At 39.9% G+C, this 16,302-nt stretch overlaps 1 protein-coding gene across 4 annotated transcripts in view; it reads left to right on the top strand.

The window, feature by feature from the left end:
* The window catches only part of LOC122539990 (leucine-rich repeat-containing protein 37A-like), a 212,278-nt gene that overhangs the window by 183,664 nt on the left and 12,312 nt on the right, over positions 1-16,302 (top strand). For 3 of the 4 annotated variants that reach the window (XM_087977903.1, XM_087977906.1, XM_087977905.1), the window contains one exon: positions 5,565-5,669. The exons of the other annotated variant lie outside the window; for it this stretch is intronic. In XM_087977903.1, coding sequence (XP_087834029.1) covers positions 5,565-5,669 — 105 coding nt within the window. The remainder of the gene's footprint in view (positions 1-5,564; positions 5,670-16,302) is intronic. 4 annotated transcript variants of the gene reach the window in all.

Raw genomic sequence — 16,302 nt, forward strand, 5'->3', positions numbered from 1 at the left:
GGGGTTATTTTTCAGACTGGAGGCCTGTGACCAGTGGAGTGCCACAAGGATCGGTGCTGGGTCCTCTAACTTTTTGTCATTTACATAAATGATTTGGATGCGAGCATCAGAGGTACAGTTAGTAAGTTTGCAGATGACACCAAAATTGGAGGTGTAGTGGACAGCGAAGAGGGTTACCTTAGATTACCTTGGATTTTAACCAGATGGGCCAATGGGCTAAGGGGTGGCAGATGTAGTTTAATTCAGATAAATGTGAGGTGCTGCATTTTGGGAAAGCAAATCTTAGCAGGACTTATATACTTAATGGTAAGGTCCTAGGGAGTGTTGCTGAACAAAGAGACCTTGGAGTGCAGGTTCATAGCTCCTTGAAAGTGGAGTCGCAGGTAGATAAGATAGTGAAGAAGGCATTTGGTATGCTTTCTTTTATTGGTCAGAGTATCGAGTACAGGAGTTGGGAGGTCATGTTACAGTTGTACGGGACATTGGTTAGGCCACTGTTGGAATATTGCGTGCAGTTCTGGTCTCCTTCCTATCGGAAATATGTTGTGAAACTTGAAAGGGTTCAGAAATTATTTACAAGGATGTTGCCAGTGTTGGATGATTTGAGCTATAGGTAGAGGCTGAACAGGCTGGGGCTGTTTTCCCTGGAGCATTGGAGGCTGAGGGGTGACCTTATAGAGGTTTACAAAATTATGAGGGTAATGGATAGGGTAAATAGACAAAGTCTTTTCCCTGGGGTTGGGGAGTCCAGAACTAGAGAGCATAGGTTTAGGGTGAGTGAGAGGAGAAAGATATAAAAGACACCTAAGGGGCAACATTTTCATGCAGAAGGTGGTACGAATATGAAATAAGCTGTCAGAGGAAGTGATGGAGGCTGGTACAATTGCAACATTTAAGAGGCAGTTGAATGGGTATATGAATCGGAAAGGTTTGGAGGGATATGGGTTGGGTGCTGGCAGGTGGGACTAGATTGGGTTGGGAATATCTGGTCAGCATGGACAGGTTGGACTGAAGGGTCTGTTTCCATCTGGACATCTCTATGACTATGACTCTATGACTCTATTTTTTCAGGTGGAGATATATTATAACATTGCTGTTGAAATATATTGAATGAACAATACAAAAGAATCCTCAGGCCCATGGGAGCATCTATGGCTCACATGTGCTATATATTTTGTAAGCAGCTACAATGATGGTCAGCTATTTGCCACATGTGAAGGCAGTGAAGATCACCTTAGCTTTTATGCCACAATAGGAAATTCTAGCCCGTTAATGAATCAGCCATATTCTTTCCTTGAGAACTAATGATGATTTTATCTCTGGAGTTGAAGAGAAAGTGCAAATGGTGTGCAAGCATCATTTATTTCCCTATGTTGTGTCTGAATGTCAACTGTTATTCCATGGGTTGATTATTTCTTGAAAGGAAACCAACAAAGCTTCTTTTTAGTTTATAAAATCGCATATTCTACATTATTAAAAAAACAGCAGCACTATAATTTTTTTTTCCTAATTGCTAAGCATGGTTATCCCACTTAAGTGTTTTGAAAGTAAACTTTGTGTAATTGGTCCCTTGCAGTTTGGAGATAAAAGGATACAGAAAATGCAATTCCATCTACATCAGCTGGTTTTAACAATGTTCAAAGTTTTTGTGGAAAAAATAATTCATAACTATGAAAGTTGAGTTATTTCAATGCAAATTGTTTGATAATGCAGTTTAAGAATTTATGTATTGTCCTTAAAATAATTGATCCTGGTTTGCACCCAGTGTCCCCAATGTATCTACTGGTCTCAACCCACTTAGTTGTTGGAACATCTGGTGATTTTGTGATCTACCAATTTTTGAAATTTACAGTTCATCTTTGTTCCCACAAAATATACTTTATTTGTATTGTTTTGTCAAATACATCACTTGGCATTACAAAATGGACATTACATAAAGTGCAATACAATTCAATGGTAATCTAAGGTGTATCACTACACTTACAATAGACATTTTATGTCAAACATTTTCTGGTATATACAGCCAAAGTGTTTTTCATCATTTTAGCCTGTCAATTTAGGAGACTTGATGACAAAGAGTACAGTTTCAAAATAGGTTTTCTCCAATTTAAGACAGCAATGAGAAGAAATGTCTTCTTTTTGGTGATCATTAATATTTAGAGAGTAGTAATGGCTAGATCATCAAATATATTCAAAGCTAAGTTAGTCAGCTTTTTGATTTATATGAGATTTAAGAGTATGGGGCTAGCAGAATATGCTGTTAAGGCCTCACACAGTCATGATCTTCTTGTGTGCCAATACAAGTTCGATGAGCCAAATTGCCTTTTCCTATTCCTATTTCTTATGTTTGTACGTGCTATTTTAGACAGATTGATGCGAGGTTTTTTTTATTGAGTAGTTTATGTGCTAGCATATTCAGTGGTCTCTGCTGTAAAGAAGTGTACCACATAACACTTATTGCTGTCATCACATGGTTTGTATGTTCAGTTAGTCATTGTTGATTGTTATCTGCTTGAAATTTGGACTGTTCTTTGTTGCATTATATTTTGTAAGGCTTAGGCATTCTCATAGTTGTGATTGCACTGACATGGTATGAGAATTTTGTTGTTCCAACCATTCGTTAAGTGTGGTACGTTGGATGCATGGATGCTCTACTTGCATAATGATTTTTTTTTGTAGTTTTTAAGCACTTGTTTATTGTTCCAAACTTGTCTTCTGTGAATATCTTGGAACATCTGGTGTTTTTGTTGATTTTACCTAATTGCATTTTTTAAATTCAGCTTCTGAGAAATTGAAAACAAACTCAACTGTGAAAAATGCTTGCTAAAAAGGGCAACGCAAATGTATTAGAAATTTATCTAATGTTAGAAAATGACTTCTGTCAAAAGACCCTGTTTTGACATATGATTACAAATAAGAATTAAGTGTTTAAAAACTCATATGAATATAAGTTATCAGATGTTCCATTCCTTTTTGTGATTACAATGAAAAATGACACCTGTAGAATGCAATGACTCATGTAGTTTGTTACGTTAGATATCTTCAGAGTTTCATTCAACTACTTTAGAAAGTCATAGCTATTAAATCAATAATACTTATATTAATATAGAATCCATTCCAGTAAAATATTTCTAAGGACTTTACACAATGAATTACCTTAAAATATGTATTAACTATTTTTAGTAGATAGTTTAGCAGTCATTCAAACAATATCCCACATATATCTATAAATTATTAAACGTGGCTAATCTGACTGTACTGATGGTACCCTGTATTGGTTGAAGGAATGTGATAAGTCAGGACACAGAATTCTTCAGATATTGTTATGCGATTCTAATCACTTAACTTGGATTTTGATTGAATGTCTTCTCCACAAAGTAAACAACTAACAATGTTCCATCTTTCAACACTATTATGAAATGACAACCATGTTTATAAGCTGTGATCTCAAACTTAAATCCTCAGAGTTGAGAGTATTTCAAACTTAACCAAACTAGCATGTCGCATATCTTCTGTCACTCAGGAATGAAGGCAAGTGGGAAAGGATCCTTGATGGTAAAATCTACAAAAACTGTGGAAACAAGCAAGAACTTGCATTTGTACAGTAACTTATCATGTTCTTAAATGGCCTAAAGCTCTTCACTACAATAGATTACTTTTGAAATATTGTCAATTTTGTTCTGTAGAAAATTATTTTTTTGCCGAAGTGGGAACATCATAAATTAGGTTTATAAAGCCAGAGGCCAATTTTCCAAAACCAGTATTTTATTTTTATTCATTCACAGAATGCAGAGGGGCCCCAGTAGTTAGGCTAGCATCTGTTCCCCGTATTTAACTACCATTGAGAAGGTAGTATTGAGTTGCCTTCTTGAACCCACTGCAGTCAGTGTAGTGTATGTATACTCAAGGACTGTTAGGGAAAGGGTTTGAGAATTTTGTCCCAGTCACAGTGAAAGAATAGTGATGCACCTGCAAGTTGTGCTGAAGATCCATGGCCTCACAAAATTAATCCTTAGTTTCAAAAATAATATTGCACCTCGAGATTAAGAATTTTTTTTTAAATGGTTTGGAAGGGAAGAATAATTTACTTCAATTATTTTCTTAATTTACAGTGGCTCAGTGGTTAGCACTGCTACCTCACAGCACCAGAGACCTGGCTCGATTCCCACCATGGGCGACTGTCTGTATGGAGTTTGCACATTCACCCCATGTTTGTGTGGGTTTCCTCCAGGTGCTCCGGTTTTCTCCCACAATCCAAAGATTTACAAGTTAGGTGAATTGGTCGTGCTAAATTGCCCATTGTGTTAGGTGCCTTAGTCAGGGGTAAATGTGGGGTAGGGGAATGGGTCTGGGTGGGTTGCTCTTCGTTGGGTCAGTATGGACTTGTTGGGCTAAATGGCCTGTTTCCACACAAGAAGGTATTTGGTATGCTTTCCTTTATTGGTCAGAGTATTGAGTACAGGAGTTGGGAGGTCATGTTGCGGCTGTACAGGACATTGGCTAGGCCACTGTTGGAATATTGCGAACAGTTCTGGTCTCCTTCCTATCGGAAAGATGTTGTGAAACTTGAAAGGGTTCAGAAAAGATATACAAGGATATTGCCAGGATTGGAGGATTTGAGCTATAAGGAAGAGGTTTAACAGGCTGGGGCTGTTTTCCCTGGAGCGTCGGAGCTGAGGTGTGACTTTATAGAGGTTTACAAAATTATGAGGGGCATGGATCGGATAAATAGGCAAAGTCTTTTCCCTGAGGTCGGAGAGTCCAAAACTGGAGGGCATAGGTTTAGGGTGAGAGGGGAAAGATATAAAAGAGACCTAAGGGGCAACGTTTTCACACAGAGGGTGGTATGTATATGGAATGAGCTGCCAGAGGAAGTGGTAGAGGCTGGTTCAATTGCAACATTTAAGAGGCATTTAAATGGGTATATGAATAGGAAGGGTTTGGAGGGATATGGGCCGGGTGCTGGCAGGTGGGACTAGTTTGGGTTGGGATATCTGGTCAGCATGGACAGGTTAGACCGAAGGGTCTGTTTCCATGCTGGACATCTCTATGACTCTATGACTAATCAATCCTATTCCCTCCTTGTTCCTGGTTATTATATCACATTACATTGCAAAAATGTCATATCATACAGTAAAAATGAATGGATTAGTATACAATTAACATTTTAAAGTTGAAAGATTTTTGTTCTGTATCAATGAACATTTGAAGAAGGTAAGAAATTGCTGGTAAGATCATTACTTTCTACCATATTTGAAGGCTATTGTCATCAGGCAGAGAAGAAAGGTTTCAATGCATTGGCTGTCAATTGGATGAAAGTGGTAACTGGAAGAACCTTAAAGGAATGAAAAGCAGAACTGCATGTTACTGGAGACTTCCATGTGTGAGAGGAACCAACAAAGACTCTTTGAATCAAATGTTACAAATGCTACTTCATTTTGTATTTTTGTAAATTTTCTGTTACTCTCAAATGTTTTTTTTACTTTTTTTTAATGTCCTGATATCTCTTTTACAAAGTAAACTTTGTCATTCATATCATAACTTAAATTCTATTTCTGTTGTAGAAGCAGATGAGTTTATCAGCAGTGGAATATGGGCACAAGCTTCTTCTGGCTATCGCAGTTACTGTTGTAGTGATGATTATTATTGCAGTGGTTTGTCTAATAGAGGTAGGTTTTGCTCCTTACTATTTTGATTTCTTCACTGGGGTTGGAAGGAAAACCTGACTCAGTGGGATTCACATCAAAGAGTCAGGCATGAAAATCAGTCACCCAATTCATGGCATTCCCAATTCGAAAATTAATTACCCAATCAGTAGCACTGTGATTTCGCTGCATTGACTTGTGCCTGATTGAAGCAAGATGCTGCACTGGAAGGGAAATCTCAATATACTTACCCTTAGTTGATTAGGTGCTTCTCCCTGTCTACCCTGAGTTGGTTAGCTTTTCCAGTCTTATTATTTGGAGGGATAACTTTGAGTACTGCAAACTTATTAACTATACCTCTTATGTTTGCATCCAAATCATTTATATAAATGATGAAAAGTAGAGGACCCAGCACCAATCCTTGTGGCACTCCACTGGTCACAGGCCTCCAGTCTGAAAAACAACCCTCCACCACCACTCTCTGTCTTCTACCTTTGAGCCAGTTCTGTATCCAAATGGCTAGTTCTCCCTGTATTCCGTGAGATCTAACTTTGCTAACCAGTCTCCCATGGGGAACCTTGTCGAACGCCTTACTGAAGTCCAGTTACCTCAAATTACAACAGGATCTTGATCAGATGGGCCAATGGGCCGAGAAGTGGCAGGTGGAGTTTAATTCAGGTAAATGTGAGGTGCTGCATTTTGGGAAAGCAAATCTTGGCAGGACTTATACACTTAATGGTGAGGTCCTAGGGAGGGTTGCTGAACAAAGAGACCTTGGAGTGCAGGTTCATAGCTCCTTGAAAGTGGATTTGCAGGTAGATAGGATAGTGAAGAAAGCGTTTGGTATGCGTATGCTTTCTTTTATTGGTCAGAGTAATGAGTACAGGGGTTGGCAAGTCATGTTGTGGCTGTACAGGACATTGGTTAGGCCACTGTTGGAATATTGCGTTCAATTCTGGTCTCCTTCCTATCAGAAAGATGCTTTGAAATTTGAAAGGGCACAGAAAAGATTTACAAGGGTGTTGCCAGAGTTGGAGGATTTGAGCTATAGGGAGAGGATGAACAGGCTCGGGATATTTTCCCTGGAGTGTCGGAGGCTGAGGGGTGACCTTATATAGGTTTACAAAATTATGAGGGGCATGGATAGGATAAATAGACAAAGCCTTTTCCCTGGGGTGGGGGAGTCCAGAACTAGAGGGCATAGGTTTAGGGTGGGAGGAGAAAGATATAAAAGAGACCTAAGGGGCAACGTTTTCACACAGAAGGTGGTACGTGTATGGAATGAGCTGCGAGAGTAAGTGGTGGAGGCTGGTACAATTGCAACATTTAAGAGACATTTGGATGGATATATGAATAGGAAGTGTTTGTAGGGATATGGGCTGGGTGCTGGCAGGTGGGACTAGATTGGGTTGGGATATCTGGTCGGCATGGACGGGTTGGACTGAGAGGTCTGTTTTCATGCTGTACATTTTTATGACTCTATGGCTCTATTTAGCATTGGTAAATAGTAGCTATCTGTTTAAAGTTTGTTAAAACCAAATAAGCATTGTCTCTAATTTAAACACAGGAACATTTGGCATGTTCATTCATTTTGTGCTTATGTTATAAATAACAAATTAATCACCATAACTCCGTCGTCTCAGGAAAATTTGAGGGGCAAAATAAGCTAAAAGGCATTGATCTTAAAACAAAACTTAAGACAATCTCAACAAGGTCACAAACATAGATTAAGCTTGACAAATGCCCTCAATAGCCCTTCAAACAACTCCCTATAGTACTCAAATTCACTTAACCTAGTAACCTTTTGTTTTTTTAAACATATTTAATATCCCTACTTTTGTTCCTTGCCTGGCAGATGATTTGAAAAGTCATACCTGTTAAAAATAAATCATCCAGGAAAATTACTTAGTCAGGGTTTCCTTATCTGTACCGTACCTTAATATTCTATACAAATTGATAGACATCCCGAAAACCTTTTTTTTTCATTCAGACCTTGAATTAAGCAATATTTCCTCAAATATTAATGGAATCATCCTGGTAGCTCATATTTATAACCACCAAAGCAAGCACCTCCACTTTACAGAGTAATAAATTATGAAATGGAAATGAATTCCTCAGAGGGTATGTGATGAACCCTGCATTTCAGCTGGAAGTACATGCACAAAGATCATGAGCCAGAATACCTGGCTACTGTGTGGTTTTTTTGGATAGGAATGTGAAATTACAAAATACATGCTCATGTGCAATATGCCCAGTACCCTAAAAAGTTTTAATATAATCTCTGTAAACTGATGAAACCTAATTTTGCCTAGACAGTCATCATCACAATTTCCTGTGATGTAATTCCACCAGAGCACTAAATAATGAAATTAAACCTATTTTGACAAGTCAGAACAAATTTATAATTTGATTTTACATATTGGAGGACAGTAAAACACAAATTTCTAATTTAAGAGGAGCAGAATCACAGAAATCAAAGGTTTGGAGAGCAGTACTGAATTTAGAACTAGGTCATTATGCCAAAAGCAAGTTCAGATCCTAAAATTTTTGCGTGATTAAATTAATTTAATATGAACATTTATGAGCTGACACAAAGAAAAAAAATGAATATTAAATGTTGTATTGTAAACTGTAACCTGTTTGCTTATGTTATTCAATGAATGTCTATGTGTAATTTCAATTGCATACTATATGGTTAAATTTTAATATCTTCTAAAGTATCTGAGTAAGCCACTGAAGATAAAACAGAAAGTAGTGAAGAAGCTCAACAAATCTGGCAACATCTTTAGAAACAGTAACAGAATTAACGTTTCAAATCAAGGATGACTCTTCTTTGGAACTGAAAGAGGGTGGATGATGGTGGTTTATATGCTAGGTAAAAACAAGGGCTGCAGTATGCTGTAGACTGAGGGAGAGGAAGTGCAAGTGGAATAGATTGTGAGGGTGTCCACAGCAAAAGACAAAAGCAGATAATGGTAGTAAAAGAGAGATAGATATGCAAAACAGCTGTAAATGTTAGTTGTAAGAAAGGAGAAAATGGGTCTATTCTACTGAGAGCAAAATTAATAAGACATGGCTGTTAAAGGTTGCACTTCAAAGAAAAATGGAGTACAGAGGTCATACTCTGATGTTGTAAAGGTCAATATGGAGTTTAGAGGTTGGAAAGTGCCAAAGTGGAAAATGAGGTGATTTTCCTCCAACTTGCATTGAGTTTAATGAAGCACTGTAGTAGGCTAAGAACAGAAATGTTAACATGACAGCAAGTTGCTGCAGCTCTGCACATGACAGGAAAAATGTGGCATCCCCAGTAGGTTGACAAATGAGATAAAATTATCATTTTTAAAGGGGAAAGTTTCCGGATCTGTACTATTTTGTGATAAATGTTTTACCTAAGGCAGGGCATGATCACTGAAATCTATCCTACTGCCCTCACTTCTCATCCTTGGTCCCCTCTCCCTGTGATCCCAAACCCATAAATCCCCACATACAGTATTTATCTTTCCCATTAGTAATTCTCCACCTTGGCAGTTCAAGGAGCATTGTCCCAGTACTGCCATGGTCTCTGGTATCTTCCGGTGTGTGAAACATGGTCCAGGGACTAATTCCAGCTAAAATCCTAAAAATGGCAAATTAACTGCCTTTCTCACCTTAGTAGGCCTTGGATTTCCCTTCTGGATTTAGTCTGGAATAAGTTGTAAAATGAAGGTTCACCATGAAATTTTCCTGATAGCAAGTATATAATGTCCCAAAATCAGCTCATTGCAATAGCAGTTGCAGGAGTTGCAGGAGGCATAAGACCATAGGCCCTAAGATATAGGAACTGAAGTAGGCTATTCAGTCCATTGCATCTGCTCTGCCCTTCAATGAGTTCATTGCTGATGTGATTATCCTCAATTCCAGTTTCCAGCCTCTTCCCCATAACCATTGTTCCGATTACTGATGAAGTATTTTTCTACATCAGTCTTGAGTATACATAATGACTCAGTTTCTACAGCCTTCTGCAGGAAAGAATTTCACAGATTCACGACAATAAGAGAGAAAAAATACTTCCTCATCTCTGCCTTAAATGGACAACTCCTGTTGCTGAGATTATCTCCTCTGCTCCGAGACTCACCCACAAGAGGAATCTAGAATAAGCCAATATGCTGTGCAGTGCTACATAAAATAGATTGCACCTTCAGTTTTATCATATGAACATTTCCATGGGCAGCAACTGTACAGGCTGACTCATTTTCCACATTTATGATTTCACTTCGATACAGGGCATTATCATTTGTACTCATACAACTCCTTGAGCACATGTACACAATATGCTGCCTTATGTTTGCAGGAAGGTCTCCAGTTTTGTGAAATCACAAGATGGAGGTCTGATGGAGCAACCAGTGAACTGGAATAACCAAATAACTGCTCTGACTTCCATGTTGGTGTTGTCACTGATTAATTTATCCAGTGAGTGGGAAAATGGGAAATGGTATAGAAAAGAAGCAAAATTAACTTATAATGAGATGTTTGTGCATGCTGATGCATGGAAGTAGGCCCCTTGATACCCATTAGTGAGAATCTCATCTCACTGTTCAGCATATGATTGGAAAATAGTTCTCTTTGGTCTCTATATTAAGAAGCTATTCACGGACCATCTCATGCAATTTTCTCAACTTTCTTGCCAATGCACGTGTCATTTCGTGCCTGGGAATACTCTGTCCTGTATGTCCAATAATGTAATAGTGTAAGGCAAATATATAAGACTAAAGCTTCACATAGCAAACAGTTGGCTTACTAAAGCCACACTTGCAACTGTTAAGTGGGGTGCCTGCTATTTACTTCAAGGAGAGTTTGTTGACTGTTTCAGACTGCAGAATGCTGTAATGGACAGAACTTTTACATTTGGAAATTTCTAAAGTAGGAATTCTGACTTTTGCAGTATTCCATAGTTTACAGCATTCAACAGCTTTGAAGAAGATGAGGTGCAAGATCCATCAGAAGGACCAGTTATTGCAGATAGTAGACTAGTGATTTTATGGATCTACTATTTGCTATGTCTAACTGGTCTACCCCTGCTATCTGCACATGCTTGTTTGCATATTAATGCATGAATTTCAAAGGAATTAAAAGGAGGAAAATAAAAGACCAAATTTCAATGCAGATCTGAAATGTTCTGTTTTCATTTGTATAATTAGATTCCATAAAGTGTGGAAACAGACCCTTCGGCCCAAGAAGTCCACACTGACCCTCCGAAGTGTAACCCACCCAGACCCATTTTCCCCTGACTAATGCACCTAACGCAATGGGCAATTTAGCATTGCCAAATCACCTGATTTGTGCATCTTTTGGAACATGGGAGGAAACCAGAGCACCCGGAGGAAAGCCCCCGCAAACACGGGGAGAACGTGCAAACTCCAAACAGACAGTAGCCCGAGGCAGGAATTGAACCCAGTTTCCTGGTGCTATGACGCAACATTGCTAACCACTGAGCCACCATACCTCCCTAAATAGTATGGTCATGTGGATTATTGACTCTTAGTGCTTCATAATTCTGAACCCCCCACTCCCCTTTTACTGCTCAGCAAAGTTGCTTGCTATACCTCTGCTCTGTGTCTTATCTGTGCTCCCTCCTCAAACTCATTAAATGTTTAGATGTTTCTTTGGCATATGTTTGATTTCAGTGCGAATATTAAACAAACTGCTTTGAAGTCAATTTGGCTCAGTGGAAGGAACCAATTCCTTCATATCGCATAGTGATAAATGGTTTCCAACTCTCCAAGGTTGTCTTAGAAAGTGAAAAACTTGTGGGCTGGGGAAATCCCTCGAAAGGGAGTCATGTAATAAAGTAATTCAGAAAATGTCCAACCAGAGTCTGTAACTCTAAGTATTGAATTTTTTGATCGATAGCTTGGCCTGATCCAAATGATGCAGAATTTCTTAAGTGGTTAATTAATGTTTTCTTAACTGAACATCTGCTGTTTGTCAAGGATATATGATACAAATTTCTGAAATTATCATTTTCACAATATATTGGCCTAGGAATTCAGGCTCACATGGCTCCAATTCATGTTGTTCCCCCAGTCACAATGAGTGAAATCCCTGAGGACCATTGGTTGCTCCTCCACCCTCACTTACCTAAGAGTCATTGCTAACGTCACAGCTGCATTGTTTTAAATTGTATGTAACTAAATGAGGGGCCTTATACTCTCCAAAGCTTGCCACTTCATGAAAAATAATCCCGAGATTCCAACATAAGGCTAAAAACAAGTCAGCTCAAAGTTCTATTATATTTTAGTTTACAAAATCACTGTAGTCCTCCATGTTCACAAATGTGAAGAACATACAAACATATTTGGCAGTAAAATAATGGGTAGAACCTTGTAAAACTCTAAGCGATGTAGGTCATGGCAAGATTTGTAGCAGAATCAGGCAAGAAGTCAGCAAAATGTCGTGCTGAAAAAACACAGCAGGCCAGGCAGCATCCGAGGAGCAGGAGAATCGACGTTTCGGGCATAAGCCCTTCTTCAGGAATCTTATGCCAGAAACTTCGATTCTCCTGCTCCTCGGATGCTGCCTGGCTTGCTGTGTTTTTCCAGCACAACATTTTTCAACTCTGGTACTCCAGCATCTGCAGTCCTCACTTTCTCCAAGAAGTCAGCAAAGCCTATCAACATTGCTGCACCTTGCTGCGTTTTTTTATGGTTTTACCAAGCAATGCTAGACAGTGTAGGTTGCCAATTAAGATGTAATTATAGTTTATTAATGGCATGTATCTTGGTGGGTTACTCTTCAGAGGGTCTTGTTGGACCAAAGGGCCTGTTTCCGCTCTGTAGGATTCTATTCTATTCTATATTAACAGCACAACTTGCCTCATTAACATTCAGCTTTCTACCTTCCCAAATGCATTAAACAAGCTAGACATCAAGAAATTTTGATAGAGCAGGTATCTGGCAACTTGAGCTTTTGGCTGGCTGTGAAGAGCCTCCATGTTGTTCATCACTAAACAGCACCTCAGGTCATAAACCACAGGTACCAGCCACAAGAACCCCTCATACACAGACATTGGTATCTATATTTGTCAAGCCCTCATGACTATCGTGGCACCTTTCCAAATGCAGGGCACTCAGGAAATACATAGTTGCATTGCAGGGCACACCAGCAGCTAGCATTGGAAGTCTGCTACAAGGACACTTTGTGCACATGGACGCTCACCAGCTCAGTAAATGGACCAGGTTGCATCTTAGGGCTGCTGGCTTGTTCTCTTCGAGCTCATTCTTTTAACACCTACATGCATACTTGCAGCATCCAGGCCTTACCAAGCCATGCCAATTAGCACAGTCAGATAACCAGGCAGCTTGTCTTGCTGGTCAGCAGTCTTCAGTTTGGGGGCAAATGTCTTGCTGTTTGGTAGCATGCTACATAAATCCATGTGCTAGCAGCTTACGCTGCAAACAAGCTGCATTTACAGCAAGCAAGCAGCATTTTTCAGAGTCTTACGGAAGGTATTCTCAATGAAGATCATGGAGGCAACCTTCAGTTAGGGATTCCCAGTACAGTAGGTTAAAGTCACCTCCGATACCAGTCCAGGTTTTTGGCCCCACTCAGGTGTTCTCAGTCCGGCAGTCCATGCTTCTGCAGTCATGACGGTGGTTTTTAGTCAGTCTAGGGGCCAAGGCTAGATGTAGAGGCATTAGTCAGAGGTCTGGGCACTTCCTATTTGAGGCTGCTCAACAAAATCACACAAGGGGATGGACCATCCACAAAAAACTAAGAGGAAAGGGAGATGGGGTAACATAGGGTCATGGCTGCTGCCATGGGAAGCAGATTCGGAAACTTTATCTTCAGGACTGGGGACTGCAGACTGTGGGACTTCAACTGTAAAGAGAGGCAACAGTATCTGAACAAGGGGAACATATAATAAAACATGATTGGAAATGGGGTTGTGTGGAAGGATAGTAAACAGTGTATGACAACACTTGGCATGTTCTCCTAGTATGCCAAGGACTGGTGGATATGTGCAGGCCCATTTGGATGGGCTGGATAGGGACTTGGGAGGTGTGAAGCCAGTGAGGTTCACAGGAAGGGCTATCACAAAGGATATCTGGATGTCCGGAGCCTCACCAATACACAGAGGTTAGAATCCACTGGCTGTAAAGCACTTACTGAGACATTCCAATGTTGTGATGGATATCAAAAGTAAGCAATGGGAAAGAAAATGTTGCTGTGGTTCTGTTCGCCGAGCTGGAAATTTTTGTTGCAAATGTTTCGTCCCCTGTCTAGGTGACATTCTCAGTGCTTGGGAGCCTCCTGTGAAGCGCTTCTGTGGTGTTTCCTCCGGCATTTATAGTGGCCTGTCACTGCCGCTTCCGGTTGTCAGTTTCAGCTGTCCGCTGTAGTGGCCGGTATATTGGGTCCAGGTCGATGTGTTTGTTGATGGAGTTTGTGGATGAGTGCCATGCTTCTAGGAATTCCCTGGCTGTTCTTTGTTTGGCTTGCCCTATAATGGTAGTGTTGTCCCAGTCGAATTCATGTTGCTTGTCGTCTGCGTGTGTGGCTACTAAGGATAGCTGGTCGTGGCGTTTCGTGGCTAGTTGATGTTCATGGATGCGGATCGTTAGCTGTCTTCCTGTTTGTCCTATATAGTGTTTTGTGCAGTCCTTGCATGGGAATTTGTACACTACATTAGTTTTGCTCATGCTGGGTATCAGGTCCTTCGTTCTAGTGAGTTGTTGTCTGAGGGTGGCTGTTGGTTTGTGTGCTGTTATAAGTCCTAGTGGTCGCAGTAGTCTGGCTGTCAGTTCTGAAATGCTCCTGATGTATGGTAGTGTGGCTAGTCCTTTGGGTTGCGGCCTGTCCTCGTTCCGTTGTCTTTCTCTTAGGCATCTGTTGATGAAATTGCGCAGGTATCCGTTTTTGGTGAATACCTTGTACAGGTGTTCCTCTTCCTCTTTTTGCAGTTCTGGTGTGCTGCAGTGTGTTGTGGCCCATCCTCATTCACATCAATACCTTTGAAATATAAGCCAAGGGGAAAAAGTAGGGATGTCATAGGATAAGATACAATGGTGTCAGTAAAATATATTGCCTTGTAAATGCATTGTTCACCTTGCTTGCACATTCTGCATCACAGACATCAATCTGTGGTACATCCTTTGTGGATATGAAGTTAAGCATCAGGCTGGCACAGTTGTGTTCAAGGCTATAGACAGACTCAACAGCATAGACATAAAGGCAAAACAGTTAAACTTTACATGAATGTAAACATTTGTGCAAGTTTGATGCCAACTGTGCCACCAAAGTGCCCTTAATTAATTTCTTTCTCTCCCTCACGCTATGTCAATGCCACTGCTTATCAGGATGCACAGCAAACTTACAAATATGGCATGGGTGCCAGGGAGCCAGTCTTTCAGCAGATTTCCAGTGAGTGGCAAATTGCTCCAGGAATAGTGCATCGTAAGAAAAGATAGTATTGCACATAAGGGATGCCATATAGAAGGGTCAGTAATTAAGCATGCTTGGTAACATACCATGAGAAATCTTGTTGGGTCTCATGGTGCGAATTCCTACAAAGGTTTTAATGAAACATACATGTGGCCAAAAAAAATTCAGACCAATATTCACTCAGTAGCTTTCAGGGAATGGTGTTTGAAAAAGGCACTGAAGTGAAGCAATAATGATTGCAGGGCAGACATTAGCCTGAGGGAGAAGGTTCCAATGTTGTAAGGTTTGATTAAGGCAAAGCTAAAGAATCAAGAATAGTTGAGAAGAACCACTTAATCCAAGTCAAGTGGTAGCATATTGTGTGGATTTGACATAGTTAGGAAACAATTTGGGGTGTCAAAGATCTGTTTTTTTTGCAGGGCAAGTGGAGGACTGAAATGACAGTCTTTCTACAGGCATAGTGATGAACTAGGTCCAAGATCAAAGAACATGCCCTAGCCTTGTAAATGAAGGTAACACAGCAATATTCTTGAACCAATCCCAGTCCCAGTGAAGAAGAGTATAGTTGCTTGGAAGTGGCTAGGAGGAGAAACACAATCAGAAAAGATGGACAGAATAACAAACCAGGATAGTTTAATCAAGGTTAAGACCTGGAGAAGAGTAGATTACAAGATAGGTGGCCAATCCTTCAAGATTATTCTGTAGTCTCTACAAATTGAAGGCCAACAGCAAATAACAGGGGCATTATCCAACTTTCTTAGAAAACTTTCAGTTACTAATTTGGGAAGAAGGATGATTTGGCAGAAAATAATCCTCTAATTGAGTGATAAAGAACCTGTTTGCTTTCCATTTGGTGTAGGAAGATTGTATACCATGAAGATCAATGTGATGAGTGACCATTTGCAAGAGAGTGGTGCCTGAGCAGTAGCCAGGAATACACCCAGCTAGAGTTGTCAACCCCGTTGGCAGACCAGGAATCAAAGGAAATGTGCAACACTGGGGGACAGATCCAAAATTCAGGACTGGCCAGGAAGAGGCGAGTGCAGAATGGGGTGGAATCAACAAATTATTGAACATAATTGGTTAGAATAAGATTTGGTCCCCAATTTTGCAAGAATTAAGACACAACCAGAAGATGAATCATCATTTATTACATGATTGGAAAGCACAAATATAAACAGTTACAGATGTGAGACTTTAAAATATTGGGGAAAAATTTAGTATAATGTAAATCAGA

Source organism: Chiloscyllium plagiosum, unplaced genomic scaffold, assembly GCF_037043375.1.
Source record: "Chiloscyllium plagiosum isolate Xiang-an unplaced genomic scaffold, Cpla_swu_hap1 HiC_scaffold_32, whole genome shotgun sequence".
Classification (NCBI taxonomy): domain Eukaryota; kingdom Metazoa; phylum Chordata; class Chondrichthyes; order Orectolobiformes; family Hemiscylliidae; genus Chiloscyllium; species Chiloscyllium plagiosum.